This window comes from Pelophylax lessonae, assembly GCF_965119305.1.
Source record: "Pelophylax lessonae genome assembly, chromosome: 13".
Lineage (NCBI taxonomy): Eukaryota > Metazoa > Chordata > Amphibia > Anura > Ranidae > Pelophylax > Pelophylax lessonae.
Window position 1 is genome coordinate 190,913,995 of NC_138780.1, and position 24,655 is coordinate 190,938,649.

At 46.2% G+C, this 24,655-nt stretch overlaps 1 protein-coding gene across 6 annotated transcripts in view; it reads right to left on the reverse strand.

The window, feature by feature from the left end:
- The window catches only part of TTC7B (tetratricopeptide repeat domain 7B), a gene marked incomplete at its 3' end in the record, with an annotated part of 261,869 nt that overhangs the window by 113,633 nt on the left and 123,581 nt on the right, over positions 1-24,655 (reverse strand). For all 6 annotated transcript variants that reach the window (XM_082242786.1, XM_082242790.1, XM_082242787.1 and 3 more), the window contains 5 exons: positions 23,511-23,574; positions 21,897-22,034; positions 11,426-11,509; positions 9,513-9,617; positions 2,520-2,637 (listed from right to left, as the gene is read on the reverse strand). In XM_082242786.1, the coding sequence (XP_082098912.1) occupies positions 2,520-2,637; positions 9,513-9,617; positions 11,426-11,509; positions 21,897-22,034; positions 23,511-23,574 (509 nt within the window). The remainder of the gene's footprint in view (positions 1-2,519; positions 2,638-9,512; positions 9,618-11,425; positions 11,510-21,896; positions 22,035-23,510; positions 23,575-24,655) is intronic.

Here is a 24,655-nt window from a genome sequence, read left to right on the forward strand (position 1 = left end):
ACATCAGTAGTTGTGCGTGTTTCATTCAGTTTTTATGAACAGACTGACATATCCTGTGTCATCATTCTGTCCTCCTCATCAGTGCCCGCCATTCTGTCCTCCTCATCAGTGCCCGCCATTCTGTCCTCCTCATCAGTGCCCGCCATATTGTTAATCCTCTCAGTGTATGGTGCAAAAGTATACCTGCGCTGCTAACAAAGCAAACTCATAAATAGATCTCAATAAATATAGTGTATAAATAATCTGTGTAAAGTGCTAGTGCTCAACTTGAAATACACATTTCTATATCATAAATCACAATCAATATAAAAATTCAATAAATACAAATTTTATACACGTGAAAATAATAAATGTGAATAAAGTCTTTCAATAAAAGACGTGCTTAAATAGTGACAGTCTTATTGCAAAACATGACTCCAAAGTGCTGCGTGCTCGTAAAATAAGTGCCGGTGCTCTCTCTACACGGGTAGGTGCTCCCCTCCTGGACCCCTACTCACCAGAAGCCAAATAATACACCGCTTTCAGAATATCCTTAAATAGGACAAGCCTTCTTGGACCATCAACTCAAACAGCTTTCTTGTAGATCATATCATCCAGGTATTGCTCAAAAAAAAATGGAAAGAGATGCTGGCATTGTGAAGTATGTAACCACTTTATTCGAAGGCTTTTGATAACGCTCTGTGTGCGGAGCGAAACGCGTCAAGCCGTTCGTCCGAGTACGTACTACGCCCGACTACATCCACCTTCCGACATACGGGGACACGGGGAATGAGTATAGCCGTTTGGATTGGCAACCCGTGGGATGACTTTTTTAGGCGTTTAACCTTTGCCATATTGTAAGTGTATCTTGTATTGTGTGCATCGAATAAAGTGGTTACATACTTCACGATGCCAGCATCTCTTTCCATTTTTTTGAGCAATACCTGGATGATATGATCTACAAGAAAGCTGTTTGAGTTGATGGTCCAAGAAGGCTTGTCCTATTTAAGGATATTCTGAAAGCGGTGTATTATTTGGCTTCTGGTGAGTAGGGGTCCAGGAGGGGAGCACCTACTCGTGTAGAGAGAGCACCGGCACTTATTTTACGAGCACGCAGCACTTTGGACTCATGTTTTGCAATAAGACTGTCACTATTTAAGCACTTCTTTTATTGAAAGACTTTATTCACATTTATTATTTTCACGTGTATAAAATTTGTATTTATTGAATTTTTATATTGATTGATATATATTGATTGTGATTTATGATATAGAAATGTGTATTTCAAGTTGAGCACTAGCACTTTACACAGATTATTTATACACTATATTTATTGAGATCTATTTATGAGTTTGCTTTGTTAGCAGCGCAGGTATACTTTTGCACCATACACTTTATAAAGGCTCACCACCTTTTATACCAGCAGCAGCCCACTATACAGTGGTATCAGAATAATTGTAATCCTCAGCGCTAGCCCATAATCCTTATTAATCCTCTCAGTGACCATTGTTCTGTCCATCTCATCAAGCCCACCATTCTGTCCTTATTTGTGCCCGCACTTCTGTCCTCCCCAATCAGTGCCCGCCCTTCTGTCCTCCCCAATCGGTGCCCGCCCTTCTGTCCTCCCCAATCGGTGCCCGCCCTTCTGTCCTCCCCAATCGGTGCCCGCCCTTCTGTCCTCCCCAATCGGTGCCCGCCCTTCTGTCCTCCCCATCGGTGCCCGCCCTTCTGTCCTCCCCATCGGTGCCCGCCCTTCTGTCCTCCCCATCGGTGCCCGCCCTTCTGTCCTCCCCATCGGTGCCCGCCCTTCTGTCCTCCCCATCGGTGCCCGCCCTTCTGTCCTCCCCATCGGTGCCCGCCCTTCTGTCCTCCCCATCGGTGCCCGCCCTTCTGTCCTCCCCATCGGTGCCCGCCCTTCTGTCCTCCCCATCGGTGCCCGCCCTTCTGTCCTCCCCATCGGTGCCCGCCCTTCTGTCCTCCCCATCGGTGCCCGCCCCTTCTGTCCTCCCCATCGGTGCCCGCCCCTTCTGTCCTCCCCATCGGTGCCCGCCCCTTCTGTCCTCCCCATCGGTGCCCGCCCCTTCTGTCCTCCCCATCGGTGCCCGCCCTTCTGTCCTCCCCATCGGTGCCCGCCCTTCTGTCCTCCCCATCGGTGCCCGCACTTCTGTCCTCCCCATCGGTGCCCGCACTTCTGTCCTCCCCATCGGTGCCCGCACTTCTGTCCTCCCCATCGGTGCCCGCACTTCTGTCCTCCCCAATCATTGCCCTCACTTCTGTCCTCCCCAATCAGTATGTGTACTCCTGGACTATCCTTTGTCGCATATCTGCAGTCTCTGACAGTATCCGGCAGTTTTACAATGCATGGCCCTTTGGTGATGTCAGAGGTTTGGGTCAATCAGCACTTTCAGAAGATGAACGGTGACATCCTGCATAGCTCTCTAGAAGAGTTTTCTTTTAAAGCCTAAAACATGAATCAGGAATAAGAAACAAATATACACTAAAAGTCACGGCCTACAACATTCATTCAGCATGTACATTACCGTCTGATGCTTGTAAACTATAGGCGAGTCCGAGGGCTAGGTAACCTTTGGCTTTAAATTCGGGGCTTTTGTCACTGCAGTCAACAACCAATTTGGCAAACCGTTCAGCTTCATCCATCTGCAAAAGGTGTAACAGTCAAAATACAAAACGAAGGCCCAAGGAAAAATATACACTTTTTTTTAACCACTTCAGTAACGGCAACTTTCACCCCCTTCCTGCCCAGGCCAATTTTCAGCTTTCAGTGCTGTCACACTTTAAATGACAATTGCGCGGTCATACAACGCTGCACCTACATTAAATTTTTATAATTTGTTTTCACACAAATAGAGCTTTCTTTTGTTGGTATTTAATAACCACTTGGTTTTTAATTATTTGCTAAACAATTGAAAAAAGACCAAAACTTTTGGGGGAAAAAAAACAAAACAAAACAAAAAAAAAAAAACACCTTTCTTCGTTTCTATTATACAATTTTGCAAAAGGGTAATTTATCTTCTTCACTGATGTTCGCTGATGAGGCTGCATGGTTGAGCACTGATGGGCAATGACAAGGCAGCACTGATGGGCAATGATGAGGCTGCACGAATAAGGTGGCACTAATGGGCAATGATGAGGCTGCACGAATAAGGTGGCACTAATGGGCAATAAAGAAGCTGCACGAATAAGGTGGCACTAATGGGCAATAAAGAGGCTGCACGAATAAGGTGGCACTAATGGGCAATAAAGAGGCTGCACGAATAAGGTGGCACTAATGGGCAATAAAGAGGCTGCACGAATAAGGTGGCACTAATGGGCAATAAAGAGGCTGCACGAATAAGGTGGCACTAATGGGCAATAAAGAGGCTGCACGAATAAGGTGGCACTAATGGGCAATAAAGAGGCTGCACGAATAAGGTGGCACTAATGGGCAATAAAGAGGCTGCACGAATAAGGTGGCACTAATGGGCAATAAAGAGGCTGCACGAATAAGGTGGCACTAATGGGCAATAAAGAGGCTGCACGAATAAGGTGGCACTAATGGGCAATAAAGAGGCTGCACGAATAAGGTGGCACTAATGGGCAATAAAGAGGCTGCACGAATAAGGTGGCACTAATGGGCAATAAAGAGGCTGCACGAATAAGGTGGCACTAATGGGCAATAAAGAGGCTGCACGAATAAGGTGGCACTAATGGGCACCGATAGGCGGCACTGCTATGTTGAAGTGATGGACACTGCTATGTTGAAGTGATGGACACTGCTAGGTTCCAGTGATGGACACTGCTAGGTTCCAGTGATGGACACTGCTATGTTGAAGTGATGGACACTGCTATGTTGAAGTGATGGACACTGCTAGGTTCCAGTGATGGACACTGCTAGGTTCCAGTGATGGACACTGCTAGGTTCCAGTGATGGACACTGCTAGGTTCCAGTGATGGACACTGCTAGGTTCCAGTGATGGACACTGCTAGGTTCCAGTGATGGACACTGCTAGGTTCCAGTGATGGACACTGCTAGGTTCCAGTGATGGACACTGCTAGGTTCCAGTGATGGACACTGCTAGGTTCCAGTGATGGACACTGCTAGGTTCCAGTGATGGACACTGCTAGGTTCCAGTGATGGACACTGCTAGGTTCCAGTGATGGACACTGCTAGGTTCCAGTGATGCACACTGCTAGGTTCCAGTGATGCACACTGCTAGGTTCCAGTGATGGGCACCGACAAGTTCCAGTGATGGGCACCGACAAGTTCCAGTGATGGGCACCGACAAGTTCCAGTGATGGGCACCGACAAGTTCCAGTGATGGGCACCGACAAGTTCCAGTGATGGGCACCGACAAGTTCCAGTGATGGGCACCGACAAGTTCCAGTGATGGGCACCGACAAGTTCCAGTGATGGGCACCGACAAGTTCCAGTGATGGGCACCGACAAGTTCCAGTGATGGGCACCGACAAGTTCCAGTGATGGGCACCGACAAGTTCCAGTGATGGGCACCGACAAGTTCCAGTGATGGGCACCGACAAGTTCCAGTGATGGGCACCGACAAGTTCCAGTGATGGGCACCGACATGTTCCAGTGATGGGCACCGACATGTTCCAGTGATGGGCACCGACATGTTCCAGTGATGGGCACCGACATGTTCCAGTGATGGGCACCGACATGTTCCAGTGATGGGCACCGACATGTTCCAGTGATGGGCACCGACATGTTCCAGTGATGGGCACCGACATGTTCCAGTGATGGGCACCGACATGTTCCAGTGATGGGCACCGACATGTTCCAGTGATGGGCACCGACATGTTCCAGTGATGGGCACCGACATGTTCCAGTGATGGGCACCGACATGTTCCAGTGATGGGCACCGACATGTTCCAGTGATGGGCACCGACATGTTCCAGTGATGGGCACCGACATGTTCCAGTGATGGGCACCGACATGTTCCAGTGATGGGCACCGACATGTTCCAGTGATGGGCACCGACATGTTCCAGTGATGGGCACCGACATGTTCCAGTGATGGGCACCGACATGTTCCAGTGATGGGCACCGACATGTTCCAGTGATGGGCACCGACATGTTCCAGTGATGGGCACCGACATGTTCCAGTGATGGGCACCGACATGTTCCAGTGATGGGCACCGACATGTTCCAGTGATGGGCACCGACATGTTCCAGTGATGGGCACCGACATGTTCCAGTGATGGGCACCGACATGTTCCAGTGATGGGCACCGACATGTTCCAGTGATGGGCACCGACATGTTCCAGTGATGGGCACCGACATGTTCCAGTGATGGGCACCGACATGTTCCAGTGATGGGCACCGACATGTTCCAGTGATGGGCACTGACATGTTCCAGTGATGGGCACTGACATGCTGCACATGATCAGTGTAAATTTCCCTATAACTGGAAAGCTGCTAATTGGCTTTCCTTCCCTTTAGACACTGACAGCACTGAGGAAAGGAAATGCCGATAACCTGTAATTGGACACAGCTGATCACATGGTAAAGAGCCTACATGATTGGCTCTTTACCCCAATCGGTGAAGCCTGAGCGGCGCTATGCAAAGGATGTCATATGATGTCCAGTCAGGATGGCAAAGCCACCCCCCGGCCGTAATTCTGCTATAGGCCAGATAAGAAGGTGTTAAATTTGCAAAGATCCTTAATTGCAGAATGGACAGTGCGGTCTGTTTTACAGAGATCACAATCCCCTTTTCTATTGTTAGAGGCAAATATGTCTTTATTCTTATTTTAGAATAATACAAAGACAAATATGAAAAGTTAAACTGATACGAGGGGAGGTCAATAAGTTCTTACCATCACCAGGTATCTGAAATTTTGCAGGTTTATAGGTGTATCTTCCTAATATGCATGCCAATTTTTGTTTTTGAAGGTCGTGGTGAATTATAGTTAGAGCCAAGAGAAATGGGTTCCCAGGTTACTGACACCTTTCCAAAAACAGCAACGAGTGGAATGTGCACAGAAGCATTTTGGACCTGAACCACAAAGATCAGGAGGACTTTTTAAACAGTCACCATGGATGAAAGCTGAGTATATCTATAGGATCCTGAGACTAAAGAAATTCATAAAACACGGAAACATGCTTCATCACTCAACCCCTAAAAGGCTAAGGCAACACTGTATCTTGGCCTAGGCCGACAAGGCACAGCACTTTCCAGGGGGGCGTCACCAAAAGATGCCCCTGTGTCTTATAAGCGTGGACTGGGTCGGGAGTAAAATCTGTCTGGCACCCCCAAAAAGCCCCATATCATACATGGGAGGTCAGTGTATATATAATATATGGGTTGTTCAGTGAATATATAATACATGGGGTGATGGGGGGGAAATCAGTGTATATATGACACATAGAGGTCAATGTATATATAATAAATGGGGGGGGGGGGTCAGTGTATATATAATACATGGGGTGATGGGGGGGGGGGGAGATCAGTGTATATATAACACATAGGGGTCAATGTATATATAATACATGGGGTGATGGGGGGATCAGTGTATATATGACACATAGGGGTCAATGTATATATAATATATGGGGGTTCAGTGTATATATAATACATGGGGTGATTGGGGGGGGGATCAGTGTATATATATAACACATAGGGGTCAGTGTATATATAATACATGGGGTGATGGGGGGGGGGGAGATCAGTGTATATATAACACATAGGGGTCAATGTATATATAATACATGGGGTGATCAGTGTATATATGACACATAGGGGTCAATGTATATATAATATATGGGGGTTCAGTGTATATATAATACATGGGGTGATGGGGGGGGGGGGGATCAGTGTATATATAACACATAGGGGTCAGTGTATATATAATACATGGGGTAATGGGGGGGGGGGGGATCAGTGTATATATAACACATAGGGGTCAATGTATATATAATACATGGGGTGATGGGGGGATCAGTGTATATATGACACATAGGGGTCAATGTATATATAATATATGGGGGTTCAGTGTATATGTAATACATGGGGTGATGGGGGGGGATCAGTGTATATATAACACATAGGGGTCAGTGTATATATAATACATGGGGTAATGGGGGGGGGGGATCAGTGTACATATAACACATAGGGGTCAATGTATATATAATATATGGGGGGTCAGTGTATATATAACACATAGGGGTCAATGTATATATAATATATGGGGGGTCAGTGTATATATAATACATGGGGTGATGGGGGGGGATCAGTGTATATATAACACATAGGGGTCAATGTATATATAATATATGGGGGGGTCAGTGTATATATATAATACATGGGGTGATGGGGGGATGTATAACACATAGGGGTCCGTGTATATATAATACATGGGGTAATGGAGAGGCAGTGAATAATAAATGGGGGGTCAGGGGGCCGTCCAGCAGTCTACCTGCCTGCAAGGAGAACTGGGGGCTTCAATAATAATATGAATATGAAGTATGAAGGGGTGCATCCTAAAAAGGAAGGGGGGGGGACAAATTTAGATGGGGGGCGCCCAATTTTAGTCTTGCCTAGAGCAGCACAAAACCAAAATACACCCCTGGGCTAAGGTGCAACATTCCTCCAGCAAGGTCATGTTGTCAGCTGGTTTTCCTCCAAATCTGCATACTGCTATGCAGATGGTATTAAAGGTTTGTTCCACAGATGTGAGAAGTGTGTAACCATAGGGGGTAGAGAAGGAAGAGTCCGTGGACTCAATTTCAGATCCCTAGCACATCTGGATCTTGGTGAGGGTAAGAACTTATTGGCCTCCCCTCGTAAACAGTATGGGCCACAGAAAAAAAAAAAAGCCCAAGCAGTTGTCTGGAATATAACAGTACAAAACAAAGAGGGGTCATAACAAAGATATACAGAAGAACGTCACTAAAATTTAAATAAAGGGATCAAACAGAATTTCCTCTAAGGGCCGGTTCACACTACTGTGATGCCAGACATCGCATGTCACTCGCACTGCATTGCTGTGCAGATCACATGCGATGCAATTTCAGCCATACAAACCATATGTCTGAATTTGCATTCGGACCAAACTTGTGCAGAACCCTTTTTTTTGTCTGCAGAGGAATCGGAACGCATGGCTGTTCACACCCATGTGGTCAGATTCTGCAAATCGCCCTTCGTTTTGTAAACAGATTGCGGGGTGTCACTAACTTAAAGTGGAGTTCCACCCATTTTTAATAACTTGGATTACATAGATGTATGTAATGCCCTTTAAAACGACTTTTACCAATGGAAACTTTTTTTTTTGCTGCTAGTAAATACCTTATTTTCTTCTATTTATTCATCCTCTCCTCACTTCCGGGTCCGGTCGGCGATTACGTCATTCGGCGATTCGCAGAGGGTGCTGGGATGTATCTCATGGCATGAAATCTTGCATTATTACACAGTAGCTGAGCTGTACTGTATGTATTGAGGTCGTGCTCTGCCCCGCCTCCTCTCAGTGAGCTGTACTGTATGTATTGTATTGAGGCCATGCTCTGCCCCGCCTCCTCTCAGTGAGCTGTACTGTATGTATTGAGGCCGTGCTCTGCCCCGCCTCCTCTCAGTGAGTTGTACTGTATTGTATTGTATTGAGGCCGTGCTCTGCCCCGCCTCCTCTCAGTGAGTTGTACTGTATGTATTGTATTGAGGCCGTGCTCTGCCCCGCCTCCTCTCAGTGAGTTGTACTGTATGTATTGTATTGAGGCTGTGCTCTGCCCCGCCTCCTCTCAGTGAGTTGTACTGTATGTATTGTATTGAGGCTGTGCTCTGCCCTGCCTCCTCTCAGTGAGCGAGGACTGAAAGCATTATATCCTCACTGAGCACACAGAGGAGGCGGGGCAGAGCACAGCCTCAATACAATACATACAGTACAACTCACTGAGAGGAGGCGGGGCAGAGCACGGCCTCAATACATACAGTACAGCTCACTGAGAGGAGGCGGGGCAGAGCACGGCCTCAATACAATACATACAGTACAGCTCACTGAGAGGAGGCGGAGCAGAGCACGGCCTCAATACAATACATACAGTACACTTCACTGAGAGGAGGCGGGGCAGAGCATGGCCTCAATATAATACATACAGTACAGCTCACTGAGAGGAGGCGGGGCAGAGAATGGCCTTAATGCATACAGTACAGCTCAGCTCCTGTGTAATAATGCAAGACTTCATGCCATGAGATACATCCCAGCAACCCCTGCGAATCGCCGAATTACGTAATCGCTGATCGGACCCGGAAGTGAGGAGAGGATGAATAAAGAAGAAAATAAGGTATTTACTAGCAAAAAAAAAAAAGTTTCCATTGGTAAAAGTCGTTTTAAAGTAGATTACATACATCTAAAGTTACTGAAATGGGTGGAACTCCACTTTAACACTCCGCAATCCGTTCACATGAACAGGTTACGATTTTGCTGTAAATCCGCCCCGTATCTTCTGTGAACCGGCTCTTAACAAGTACATGGTATGCACTACTCCATTATGATAGAGCTCTGTGCAATGGCAGGCAGTCTCACCCAGTGTAAGGATCCCATACACAGTTTGGCAGCGAGGAGGGGGATGGTGGCATCTTCTGGCTTGAGGCGAATACATTCTCTTAGAACTTTAACGGCTCTGGCAGACTGGACGGAAACACAAACAGAGAGAAGACAAATAACTCCATGGAAATAGGAAAAAAACGCAGACTTGGCTTTATTGGTGTATTCCTTCACCAAGATATTCTTCAAAGTCACCTGTTGTAATTGTAATTATGTGAAAACTATTCATACCGACTTGTCTTATGCTGACTGCATGCTTGGGTCAGGCTTGCAGTGGGAGTGGCATAGTGGGAGGGGGCGGTACCTGGGTGCGTTCACTGGCAGGAGAGCCCATAGGGTATGGTCTCTATTGAGCAATGCTCTGTGGTAGTCTGAAGGTTGGGGAGACTCTAAATCGTGTATTCATCCTGTATAGGGCATAGAACACTATTGTCAAAAGTATTGGGACACCTGCCTTTACATGCACATGAACTTTAATGGCATCCCAGTCTAATGCCTCGTACACACGCAACGATTATCGGCCGACCGATTGGCCATCTTTTGTCCAGAGTGGTGTTTTGTTGGTTGGAATGTGCCTAGACTGCACACGAATTTTCTCGGCCAACAAAAATCTACTTCAGAAGTGATGTCATGTGCTGGTTTACTTTCCGAGTGTTTTTTCTTCTCTGAGCATGCCCAGTCTTGCTCATCAGATTTTTGTCTGCCGAAATCTGTACTGACTGACGGAAAATAGGCCGTTGTGTTGACGGCCAACAAAAATTTTATAGCCTGCACACCAGATTTTATTCGGCCGAAAAGTCGGAATGGGTTGTCGAAATCATCATACTAACAAGCCGAAAATCGGCCGATCGGACGTTGGCCGAAAATTCCCGGTCAATAATCGATGCGTGTGTATGGGGAATTAGTAAGTAGGGTTCAATATTGAGTTGGCCCACCCTTTGCAGCTATAACAGCTTCAACTCTTCTGGGAAGGCTGTCCACAAGGTTTAGGAGTGTCTATGGGAATGTTTCACCATTCTTCCAGAAGTGCATTTGTGAGGTCAGGCACTGATGTTGGATGACAAGGCGTGGCTCGCAGTTTCCACTCCAATTCATCCTAAAGGTGTTCTATCGGGTTGAGGTCAGGACTCTGTGAAGGCCAGTCAAGTTCCTCCTCCCCAAACTCGCTCATCCATGTCTTTATGGACCTTGCTTTGTGCACTGGTGCGCAGTCATGTTGGAACAGGAAGGGGCCATCCCCAAACTGTTCCCACAAAGTTGGGAGCATGAAATTGTCCAAAATGTCAGGTGATGCCTTAAGAGTTTCCTTTACTGGAACTAAGGGGCCAAGCCCAACCCCTGAAACAACTCCACACCATAATCCCCCCTCCACCGAATGATTTGGACCAGTGCACAAAGCAAGGTCCATAAAGACATGGATGAGAGAATTTGGGGTGGAGGAACTTTGACTGGCCTGCACAGAATCCTGACCTCAACACCTTTGGGAGGAATTAGAGCAGAGACTGTGAACCAGGCCTTCTCATCCAACATCAGTGCCTGACCTCACAAATGCGCTTCTGGAAGAATGGTCAAACGTTCCCATAGACACACTCCTAAACCTTGTGGACAGCCTTCCCAGAAGAGTTGAAGCTGTTATAGCTGCAAAGGGTGGACCAACTCAATATTGAACCCTACGGACTAAGACTGGGATGCCATTAAAGTTCATGTGTGTGTAAAGGTCTGTGCAGCTGCGGACCGGGAAATGTCTCACTGCCTGCGATTAGCAGTGTTGGCTTCCTGGATGGATCGGGCAGGTGGGTTGGGACTAGGATCCCGAATACAACTGAGCCCATCTCTAGCAAGCACTCTAGGAGCCCCGTGTGTGTCGTGTGCAGACAAGGAAGAGACGTCACCTTTCCTGCAGCCATCAGGGAGAGAGCAAACTGATACCAGAGGTGAAATTCTTCAAATGCAAACTTCATGGCCCGCTCCAAGCACTGCAGAAAGACAAAAGAAACATAGAATGTAAACATATTTCACACATATGGCAGCCACAATGTATTCTTCAGTTTTTTAACTACTTGCCAACAAGGCTTTTATCTGCTATTTTTTATTTACAAGTTTAAATCCGTATTTTTGCAAGAAAACTACTTAGAACCCCCAAACATTATACAATTTTTTTTTTAACCGCTTGCCGACCGCCGCAAGTAGATATACTGCGGCGGTCAGCCCCTCACAGGCAAAGTGACGTAAATAAACGTCACTAGCCTGTGAGGCTCTGGGGAGCGGGCGCGCTCCCGCGCGGTCACAGACCCCCCCGCGCGTGTGCCCGGCGGACCCGATGTCCGCCGGTCACTCTGCGATCGTCGGTGGAGAGGGAGAAAGTCAGGCGGCTAATGTAAACAAGCCGCCTGTCATTCTCCCCTGTGTAGAAACAGTGATCATACGGTTCTACTATGTAGGACCATTGATCAGTGTTCCTACAGCTCAAGCCACAGCCAATCACAGTTAGAATCACGCCCCTAGGGACACACACAGCCCCTCCCTCCCAAATAAAGTTAACCCCTTCCCTGCTAGTGTAATTTTACAGTAACCGTGCATATATATAGCACTGATTACTGTAGAAATGTAACTGGTAACCCCAAAAGTGTTAAAAATGTCAGTCAAGGGTCCGATCTGTCTGCCGCAATGTCGCAGTCCCGCAAAAAAAAAAATCGCAGATCGCCTCCATTATGCGTTAAAAAAAAAAACAACAACAAAAATGACAAAAATCTTTCCCTTTGTTAGTAAACGCGATAACTTTTGCGCAAACCAATCAAAATACGCTTTTTGCAATTTTTTTTACCAAACATAGGTAGCATAAAACAAATTGGCGGAAATGTTAGAAAATTTTGATTTTTACTTTTTTTATGGGGGAATTTCATATACAAAAAATGGGAAAAATATTGTTATTTTTGCAAAATTGACGCTCTTTTTTTGTTTATAGCGCATGATCAAAAAAATCGCACAGGTGATCAAATACCACCAAAAGAAAGCTCTGTTTGTGGGAAAAAAAGGACCTCAAATTCGATTAGGTACAGCGTCGCACGACCGCGCAATTGTCCATTTAATTCACGCAGTGCCGAATCGCAAAATACCCCCTGGTCTTTTAGCAGCCAAATCCTCCGGGCTCAAGTGGTTAAGCAGAGACCTTAGGGAATAAAATGGTGATCGTTGCAATTTTTTTATGTTACATGGTATTTGATCAACGGTTTTGCAAACGCAATTTTTTTGGGAAAACATACAATTTAATGAATTAAAAACAAAACACAATATTTACCCTCATTTTTTTGTTTAATGTGAAAGATGATATTACGCAGAATAAATAGATACCGAACATGTCACTCTAAAAAATTGCGCACAAGCTACGGAACTTAAAAATCTCCATCGGTCACGATTTAAACGCCTTTACAGGTTACCACCAGGAATTTTATAATCACTACAATTTTACAGTTTGGGGTTTACGGAGACTTTAATGGGCCTGACTGCATCTCCAGCCGGCTTCTCCTTCCAACACCAAATCATAAAAACAACAGAGGTAATTTGAGCGGCTGCTGTAGAGAAAATACATAATTTTCCCAAACAATCCACGTCTTTACCCCCCGCCCATTACCCGCCATTTATTTCTTTGTTTCAGCCAAATGTTTTACATCTCTTTTAGGCCTCATGCACACGGTACATTATTACAGCGGCTGTTTTTGACATCAGACGTTTCTTTCTGCAGCCAATACACTCCCCGGCATGTTCTCCTATGTCTCCCAGCATGTTCTCCTATGTCTCCCCGGCATGTTCTCCTATGTCTCCCCGGCATGTTCTCCTATGTCTCCCCGGCATGTTCTCCTATGTCTCCCCGGCATGTTCTCCTATGTCTCCCCGGCATGTTCTCCTATGTCTCCCCGGCATGTTCTCCTATGTCTCCCCCGGCATGTTCCCCTATCTCTCCCCGGCATGTTCTCCTATCTCTCCCCGGCATGTTCTCCTATCTCTCCCCGGCATGTTCTCCTATGTCTCCCCCGGCATGTTCTCCTATGTCTCCCCCGGCATGTTCTCCTATGTCTCCCCGGCATGTTCTCCTATGTCTCCCCGGCATGTTCTCCTATGTCTCCCCTGCATGTTCTCCTATGTCTCCCCGGCATGTTCTCCTATGTCTCCCCGGCATGTTCTCCTATGTCTCCCCGGCATGTTCTCCTATGTCTCCCCGGCATGTTCTCCTAGGTCTCCCCGGCATGTTCTCCTAGGTCTCCCCGGCATGTTCTCCTAGGTCTCCCCGGCATGTTCTCCTAGGTCTCCCCCGGCATGTTCTCCTATCTCTCCCCGGCATGTTCTCCTATCTCTCCCCGGCATGTTCTCCTATCTCTCCCCGGCATGTTCTCCTATCTCTCCCCGGCATGTTCTCCTATGTCTCCCCCGGCATGTTCTCCTATGTCTCCCCCGGCATGTTCTCCTATGTCTCCCCCGGCATGTTCTCCTATGTCTACCCGGCATGTTCTCCTATGTCTCCCCGGCATGTTCTCCTATGTCTCCCCGGCATGTTCTCCTATGTCTCCCCGGCATGTTCTCCTATGTCTCCCCGGCATGTTCTCCTATGTCTCCCCGGCATGTTCTCCTATGTCTCCCCGGCATGTTCTCCTATCTCTCCCCGGCATGTTCTCCTATCTCTCCCCGGCATGTTCTCCTATCTCTCCCCGGCATGTTCTCCTATCTCTCCCCGGCATGTTCCCCTATCTCTCCCCGGCATGTTCCCCTATCTCTCCCCGGCATGTTCTCCTATGTCTCCCCGGCATGTTCCCCTAGGTCTCCCCGGCATGTTCTCCTATGTCTCCCCGGCATGTTCTCCTATGTCTTCCCCAGCATGTTCTCCTATGTCTCCTCCAGCATGTTCTCCTATGTCTCCCCCAGCATGTTCTCCTATGTCTCCCCCAGCATGTTCTCCTAGGTCTCCCCGGCATGTTCTCCTAGGTCTCCCCGGCATGTTCTCCTAGGTCTCCCCGGCATGTTCTCCTAGGTCTCCCCGGCATGTTCTCCTAGGTCTCCCCGGCATGTTCTCCTAGGTCTCCCCGGCATGTTCTCCTAGGTCTCCCCGGCATGTTCTCCTAGGTCTCCCCGGCATGTTCTCCTAGGTCTCCCCGGCATGTTCTCCTAGGTCTCCCCGGCATGTTCTCCTATGTCTCCCCCGGCATGTTCTCCTATGTCTCCCCCGGCATGTTCTCCTATGTCTCCCCGGCATGTTCTCCTATGTCTCCCCGGCATGTTCTCCTATGTCTCCCCAGCATGTGCTCCTATGTCTCCCCGGCATGTTCTCCTATGTCTCCCCGGCATGTTCTCCTATGTCTCCCCAGCATGTTCTCCTATGTCTCCCCGGCATGTTCTCCTATGTCTCCATGTACACACAGGCTGCTAACAGCAGTTTTTGGCAGGGGCGTTTTCTGGAAAAAAAACCCATAGCTAGTGGGTTTTAAGAGGCGTTTTTCAGTTGCAAAAACGCTCTAACGTCAATAAACGCTGATTAACGCCAACAATTCCTGCCAACTGGCGTTTTTGAAATTGATTGCATTGCTTTAAGCCTGGGTTCTGTTTGGACTCGGAGGTGTCATTGATGGATCATAAACAAAAGAGAAAACAGGCGCCTCTGAGTTAAGACAGCAGTTTTAATTTAGCAAACAATAGTAAAAACTTACATCAAAGTAAGTGTTAGTAGACAAGGTGGGTCCTTCCGGTGTCCGTGTGGAGGCTTGGGGCTGAGGGTCACCGCTGGGAGTCTGTGGTCATCTCATCTCTTCCTGTTCCTGTCCGGCAGGAAATGGAGGGTGTCACAACTGTGAGACTGAGGCTTGGACCGCAGGATGGAACGCAGGGTGACCGTGTTGCTTGTCCACAGGATCTTCCGGCGTGATGACGACGCGTTTCCGAGAATGCGCATTGTGGTGGGGTACCAGCGCGCGCTCCTTTCTCAAGTCAGCCTGTTTTCTCTTTTGTTTCATATCTGGAGATCGCTTCCGCTCCCCAATAGGCTGGCCCTGAGTACACAGACTGTTTCCTGATTTCACCTAAAGACTTTATCGTAGCCTTCATGTGCTACTATATGGACTACTGTCTTATGTAGTGCTAATAGCTTGCGCCACTTGTCTATATATTGATGGAACATAGCCTGGGGTCACAATGGTGCATGCTGAACACCGCATGTGATTTGCACCAAAAACACACCGCATTCCTGTGCACATCACATGTGATGTCTGTGTGATGCGATTTGAGCCATATATTTTGTATAGCTCAAATTGCATCACATTTGGACCAAAATGTTGTAGGACCCTTTTTTCCCCCCCGCACCTAATCGCACTGCATGTGTGTGAACACCCATGCGATGCAATTCTGGCAAGTGCACTGCATTTTGCAATCTGTTTCGGGGGTATTGTTCATGGAACATGAAGCCTTGTGTTGACATTGTGCTGATTTGGCATGCAATTTTTCATGTTGAATCGCATGTCAAATCTGAGTCTATTGTCAACAACGGCACCGGGTCACAATGAGGGCGGGTTTGAAATCATTCAGCTGAGCGAGCACGATTTCAAACTCGCATGTCAGTGTGACTTTGGGGGCGATTTGACAGACATCTGTACGGCTTCATGCACAGACGTCTATTGAAATCGCCCTGAAGTCGCCAAAAGTAGTGCAGAAACTGTGCGGGGAAAAATAAGGGTTGCACCAATTCGGACAGTGACGTTGCCGGCAATAGGCTCTGATTTGGCATGCGATTTGACACGTCAAATCTGCCCGATATGAACGGGGGCCTAATGTTCAGTGAACGACACCCCAAAACAGATCGAAAAATGCAGTGAGCTTGACAGAATCGCATCGCATGGGTGTTCACACCGATGAAATGTGATTTTGATGCATGGAAAAAAGGGTCCACATTTGCACCAAAATGTTGTAGGCCCCTTTTTTCCCCCGCATCTAAATCTTATTGCATGAGTGTGAACACCCATACAATGCAATACTGGCAAGCATTGCATTGTGGGAAAGTGGGAGTAACTAAAATAGCAGAGAGGTGATTTTTAGCTAAAAACGCCAAAAAACGCTAAAGAACGCTGAAAAACGCCAATGCAAAAAAAGCTAAAAAAATGCTAAAAAACTCACTACGTACAAAGCTACTGGCGTTTTTATAACATCCCGTGAGCATGAGGCCTTAAAGTGAAAGGATTTCCTGCATTTTAAATCAAACCCGCAGGCACGTTTTCCATCTAAACGGATTAAATGCGAAAGAGACGAAACTCTTGAAATATGTTGCTGATGTGTTTTTTCTTTTTTGTATTCATAAGATGGAAAGAATTCGGTGATGGGAGTAAACGGCTCTCTCCTGTTCAATAAACATGGCTCCTAAAAATCAGCCATTAAAATTCCGCAGAATAATGGGCCCGCCGAGCGGCCTCCGGGGCAGAGCCAGCAGCTGTGAAAGGAATGCTGAAACGCAGGAATGTATTATTCGGCCCAGATTCATCGATTTTATAGCAGCGCCTACAAATCAGAGATAAACCGACTAACTTCTGGAGAACTCGCAAAGATATTGAGAAGATAGAACAAGTTTGGTACCAAAAAAGGTGAAAGGTCTGAGAGAGAAAACACATCCGGAGACTCTTCAGGGATTCAAAATGGTTGTAAACCTCAGACACGAAATATGAACAAAGCATATCCCTCTATAGCAGGGATCTTCAAACTACGGCCCTCCAGCTGTTGTGGAACTACACGTCCCATCAGGCATTGTAAAACTCTGACATTCACAGACATGACTAGGCATGATGGGAATTGTAGTTCCTGAACAACTGGAGGGCCATAGTTTGGAGACCCCTGCTCTATAGTGTGTACTTGTCTCAATCCAGAACACTAATGCCCCACACATGCAGATTATCTGCAGACTTTTGTCTGCAGACTTACCAAAACCATATAATATGAGGTCAAACCTAAACACTTTCAATTTGTATGCAATCCGGCAGGCCCTTGCACTACATAGAAAAGGTAAGTCTGCAGATAAAAGTCTGCAGATAATCTGCACGTGTGTATGGGGCATAAGTGTCCTTTCTGTCTGCTGCCTCCTTCCTCTGCTATCTGCATGATTCATTTCTTACAAGTTTTCCTGACACCAAGAGAAAAAAGGTGACAGGGGAGGGACCTCCAGCACACAGCCTGTGTTTGGTCACGTTTTCGGGGTTGTGTTCAATATGTGCAAAGAGAGATCACACAAATACTTAAAAGTATAACCAGGGCAGCCATCAGGGGGGGGACAGTCCATACACATGTAGGGGGCCCAAGTGTTCCGAGGGGGCCCAGCCACCCAGGTCCCAACCAACGAGACTGAGTTGTTGCTGCTGTAGTAACTAGCAATTGCTAAAGACGGTTGGCTGCAGAGTAAGCCGGTGCAGCTGAGGGGATGTCTCTTTGCGGGATTGCGCTGTCTCTTTGCTGAAAATATGAGGCTGTCTCTTTGCTGGATTGAGATGTTTCTTTGCTGAATATATGAGTCCAACTCTTTATTGGATTGGGATGTCTCTTTGCTGAATATACGAGGCCGTCTCTTTACTGGATTGAAATGTCTCTTTGCTGAATATATGTAACCATCTCTTTACTGGATTGAGATGTCTCTATGCTGAATATATGAGGCCGTCTCTTTACTGGATTGAGATGTCTCTTTGCTGAATATATGTAACCATCTCTTTACTGGATTGAGATGTCTCTTTGCTGAATATATGGGGATGTTGCTTTGCTGGATTGGATTCATTTTCACGTATTAAGTTGTAAGAGTGTTAAAATAGAAGTGAATGCACTGTAGGACTTGGTGGGATGGCCAGTGGGTGGATTTGGTTGGATGGCCAGAGGGTGGGCCCTGCGGAATTTTGATGGTCAGGCCCGGATGGGCCCAGGCCTAAAGCTGTGTAAGGGGCCCCAAAATTTCTGATGGCTGCCCTGAGTATAACATTAACCACTTTAAGACCAGGCCTATTTTTGACACTTGGTGTTTACAAGCTAAAAATCATTTTTTTTTTTTTGCTAGAAAACTACTTAGAACCCCCAAACATTATATATATTTTTTTAGCAGAGACCCTAGAGAATAAAATGGAGATTGTTGCAATATTTTTTTATCACAACGTATTTGCTGTGCACCGGTCTTCCAAACGCAATTTTTTTGGCAAAAATTCACTTTTTTGAATAAAAAAAATAAGAAAACAGTAAAGTTAGCCCAATTTTTTTCTATAGTGTGAAAGATAATGTTATGCCGAGTAAATAGATACCCAACATGTCATGCTTCAAAATTGCTTAAAAGTACTTAAAAATCCCCATAGGCAACTATTTAAAAATTTCTACAGGTTATCAGTTTAGAGTTACAGAGGAGGTCTGGGGCTCAAATTATTGCTCTCGCTCTAACGATCACGGCGATACCTCATGTGAATGGTTTGAACACCATTTACATATGTGGGTGGGACTTTCGTATTCGTTGGCTTTGTGGGTGGGACTTGCTTATGCGTTGGCTTCTGCGCGCCAGCTAACGGGGACAGGGCGCTTTAATTTTTTTTTTTCCTATTTATTTTATTTAATATTTTTACACAGTTTTTTAAAAAAAAAACATTTTTTGATAATTGTTATTCCTATTACAAGGAATGTAAACATCCCTTGTAATAGAAATAAGCAGGACAGGACCTCTTTATTATGAGATCTGGGGTCAAAAAGACCTCACAGCTCACATCTACACTATGAAAAAAAAAAAAAAAAATCGCTGAAAAGAAATCGGCCCTTTAAACCGGTTGCTAGGCAACGAAGTTTGACATCGCTCTGGTCCTCCAAGACCATAGAGTCGAGTGGGGGCCATCTTGCCCTCACTAGACTTCCTGTCTCTGAGGATCCGGTGTAACGTTAAAAAACCATACCCCGTGGAGAAACCATACCCTCGTCACTTCCGGGCTGAAACAGCTGAGCAGCGCAGCAGTGCGCATGCTCAGAGCCCCGGATACGTGATTGAACATTAAAGAATTAGACAAGTGCGCATGCTCGGTGGGCATGAAATTCTCACGGCACTGTGTCTAATGTAAAACTTGCGGCGCTTACATTAAAACAGCTCATCTGAAACGTAAATCATCTCCGCTCTTCGCCCTGTCACTGCCCTCATCTCCGGTAATAAATATAAAAGCGGCGGCGGGTGTATGAGATGTAAATGTGACGGCGATCGTGGCTCCGTGATCCGCTTTTATATTTATTACCGGAGATGAGGGCAGTGACAGGGCGAAGAGCGGAGATGATTTACGTTTCAGATGAGCTGTTTTAATGTAAGCGCCGCAAGTTTAACTACCGTGAGAAATCCATACCCTCCGTAGCGGAACTGGAAGTGACGAGGGTATGGTTTTCTCACGGGTATGGATTTTTCACGGAACACCAGGACCGGATCGTTTTCCCCGCTGCCGGCGGGTCCGGTAAGCGGGGAAAACGTCCGGGACGCAGCGGGAGGGGGGCACCTCTTCCGCAGCACCGTAAGGGTGATCCCGCGGTGAATCCACCGCTGGGACCACCCTTATCTGAAAGACGATCGCCCGCCGTTTAAAAATATACCGGAGTTATGGCAGCTATCTGCTGTCATAACTCCGGTATTTAGCTTTAAACGACCGTCGTAAATTGACGGCAGGCAGGCGGTAAGTGGTTAAAAGTGATAACGGATACAGATAAAGAAAATATAACAAGAATACTTGGCTCTTTACCAAGATCGGAGATGCGGTGTGTCAGAGTGACACACCGCACCACCGATCGCCGCTCTGCACGCCCCTCCGGGGGCGCACAGAGCGCATTATCCTGCACGACATCAAATGACGGAGGCTCAGGATAATACAACCACTTTCCCACCGTCATTGCCTATAGGGCGGGCGGGAAGTGGTTAATGACCAGGCCGTTTTTTGCGATTCAGCACTGCGTTAATTTAATGGACAATTGCGCGGTCGTGCGACCTGTACCTAAAAAAAATTGATGTCCTTTTTTCCCCCCACAAACAGAGCTTTCTTTTGGTGGTATTTGATCACCTCTGCGATTTTTATTTTTTGCGCTATAAACAAAAAAAGAGCGACAATTCTGAAAAAAGTATATATATATTTTATATATATATACATATATATATATATATATATATATATATATATATATATATATATATATATGTTTTACTTTCTGCTATATAAAATTCCCCAAAAAAAATTTAAAATCAAAAGTTTGCGCAAAAGTTTGCGCGTCTACTAAAACTACGGGAAATATGTCATTTTTATTTTTTATTTTTTTTTTACCAGTAATGGCGGCGATCTGCAATTTTTTGTGGGACTGCGGCATTGCGGAGGACAGATCGGACCCCTAGCTGACATTTTTTACACTTTTTGGGGGGGGGGGGGGGGGGGAACCCGGTGACATTACTACAGTAGTCAGTGCTAAAAAAATATGCACTGTTACTGTAATAATGACACTGGCAGGGAAGGGGTTAACACTGTGGGTGATCAAGGGGTTAAATGTGAGTCTAGGGGAGTGATTCTAACTGTATGGGGCGTGGCTTGTGAAATTATCCCAGAGACCTGTGATCCTACATAGAAGGATCACAGGCACTCTGTGATCACTCCAGAAAGAACGGTCAGATGTGTTTACAGCAGCTGCCCGTCCTTCTCTCTCAGCGGGGAACGATCGCAGGTGTCAGACGGCAATGGGAGCCACCTGCCCCATGCATCGGAGCCCCCACTGCCGAGTGGGGGGGGGGCGGGAGCGCGCCTCTGGTGGCACGCGTTTGCCCCCTAGCTGCAGGCGCACGACCGACGTATACCTACGTCGGTTTTGCGCAGGAAGGGCTGCCTGCCGCAGCATAACTGCGGCAAGCGGTCCTTAAGAGAAGACTTCAGATAAACAGGTACAACTTATGTAGGAGAAATTGTTTCATTGTGTATCACCAGAGGGCAGTCCCTTTCACTGGGTATATGTAAGGGTTTACAACAACTTTAAAGCGGTATTAAACCCCAAACCAAAAATGTTATATATTGCAGATTACCAAGCAGCAGGGGCGGAACGGGGGCAGGGTAGGTGGGCGGTTGTATGGGGATCACGGCAAGCGTTTAAAATGTACAGACTGCAGAAAAATAAAATGGAAAGGAGAGACGTGAATGAAACCTTTAAATATAAGAAGGGGGTGAATAAGGTTTAGGAGGGCAGCATTTTTAATATGGGGGGCAGGGCAGTGACACAGAGCCTTTAGAATTGCTGGGTTTATAAAGTGTTGTCACCTTTCTCATGCTGTGCAGCCAAGTAACAAAGCAGGGGTGATCTGATGTAGAAGTCACTTACCTCTGAGAGCATTTCATACTGGCCTCTCCTGCCCAGCGCTATGGTCAGTAAGTCATAGACCACAGACGCGCTCTGCAGACTGATAATCCGATCGTTTTTATGTTCTGGGATACGACTCAGTACTGCGTCCCTGTTGGCCTGAAATGAAATGACATGAATCAATAAACACAATGAAGTCATTTATCAAAGAATTTCAATCATCATGGAACGCATGCAGCACTTTAAAGGGAAATCAACTTCCCTGTGAGGGGCAAACAGGCGGCAGACCCTCCCCCCCGCCATTCTGTACAGACACTGAAAGCCCCTCTATAAACTAGGAGTCGCCAGGGGTTGTAGATTACACAGGGCCATAGACTCCCATAGCCAAAAGCTGTCACAAGGAGCGAGTTACATGCTCCTCCATACCCAGAAGTACCGCTGTTCTGTACTAAAATATTTTCATTGACTAACTTAACAGTTGGAGCTGGAGAGAGTCCAGAGAAGGGCAATTAACTGATTAGGGGATTGGAGGACCTTAATTATGAAGAGCGCCTGCAATCGCTTGATTTGTTCTCCCTGGAGAAGAGACGCCTGAGGGGGGACACGATAGCAATTTATAAATATCCCAATGGGGATCTCAGCTTAGAAAAAAAGCTGTTCAGTCGCAGGGATTGCATGAGGACTCGAGGGCATACAATGCGATTAGAGGAGAAGCGTTTTAACCTCAGGCAACGTGGGGGGTTCTTTACTGTTAGGGCTACATGATTGTGGAATTCTCTACCACAAGAGGTGGTTTCTGCAGGAAGTATGGTGGCTTTCAAAAGACTCTTAGACTTACATCTCAAGGATCAGAACATTCAGGGGTATGTGAGATGATTACAGCCACACACACCTACACAGGTTGAACTGGATGGACTATTGTCTTTATTCAACCTCACCTACTATGTAACTATGTAACACTATTTTAGTTGACTAAAATACAACCAAAACAATTCAGATGACTAAAATACGACGAAAACTAAAATGACATCAAAATGAACACTACTCTGCTGGCCATTTCTAAAATCGGTAACACAATTCCATCCAGAGCCTGTAATAATCGCACATTAAAGTTTAAACATGTATTGCATATTTACTTTTAATGCAGCCGATGACATCATCGGTGCATGCGCTCTGAAGGAACGGCCACCCGTGCCGTTCCTTCAGAGCCCTGTGCCGTGAACGTGGGAGTGACGTAAACACGCCTCCGGCCAATCAGATGGCCGGAGTACGCAAACAAGGAAGCAGGACAGCCTGTCGCTGAGCGGGCGGCACTGCGGGGCTTCGTTCTAAGGTAAGTATTTAATAATGAGCTAGTATGCGATGCATACTAGCTCATTATGCCTGTGTCTTACAGGGTTTTTTCTTTTTTCTCCATTTTTTTGAGGAGGATTTACTTCCTCTTTAACGCTGAGCTGCTTCTACAAGCGAAAAATAAATAAAACCTCCTGTAGAATCAGCGTTTTTTTTTTTTTGAAGCCCAGTGTGTATGGACCCGAAAGCCAACTCTATTCCGGCATCAACACTGTGCACAGCATCCTTTTTTATTATTTGGTTTAATCACGGGGTGACCCTTGGCCAGGAAGATCCTCTTACCATAGATTCACTGATTAGCAGCAGTAACAGGGCCTCTTCAGTATTCTCCTGAGGGCAGAAGATGCTGCAAGACAATGGAGAAAAAAAAACCATGAGTGCAGTAATAAAATACAATGCAGATAACGCACATGTGCTGTTGTTGGCTTTAAATTGCGCTTCCATCACCAAAAAGAGAAGTGCGGGAATAATAAAAAAAAAAAAAAAAATGTATACTCACCTGGGTGGCTTACAGCATCAATCCCATGCTGCAGATGTTCCCTGCCGGCCCTACACCGAGAGGTGAGCGATCAAAGACCGGCGATCCCTCAATTCTGGCTCTGATGAAGATGGGATACCCCTCAAAAATAGTGGTGCCGAAACAAAAAACGAAAATTCGGGATGCACTAGGCCGAAACCGAAATGGACGATATTTAACCACTTTACCACCGGAGGATTTTGCTGTCATACGTCTGGGCCACTTTTTGTGATTCGGAACTGTGCAACTTTAACTGACAATTGCGCGGTCGCGTGATGCCGTACCCAAACAAAATTTACGTCCTTTTTTTCCCACAAACAGAGCTTTCTTTTGGTGGTATTTTTGGTCGATTTTTACTTTTTGCGCTATATACAAAAAAAAGAGCGTAAATTTTGAAAAAATAACAATATTTTTCACATTTTTTTATATGAAATTCCCCCCCAAAAAATGTAAAAATCTAAATTTTTTAAAATGTTTGGCCAATTTGTTTTCTGCTACCTATGGTTGGTAAAAAAAAAAAATCACAATAAGTGTATTTTGATTGGTTTGCGCAAAAGTTATTGCGTTTACTAAGGGAAAGATTTCTGTCATTTTTGGTGTTTTTTTTTTTTTAACGAGTAATGGCGGCGATCTGCGATTTTTTTTGCGGGACTGCGACATTGCGGCGGACAGATCGGACCCTTGACTGACATTTTTGACACTTTTGGGGGTACCAGTGACATTTCTATAGTAATCAGTGCTATACATATGCACTGTTACTGTAAAACTGACACTGGCAGGGAAGGGGTTAACTTTATTGGAGAGGGAGGGGTTAATGTATGCCTGGTGCTTACTAACGTGTGTGGGGGGAGGTGACTGTGTGACACAAGGACAGATCGCAGGTTCAGCTATGCTGAACCCTGCAATCTGA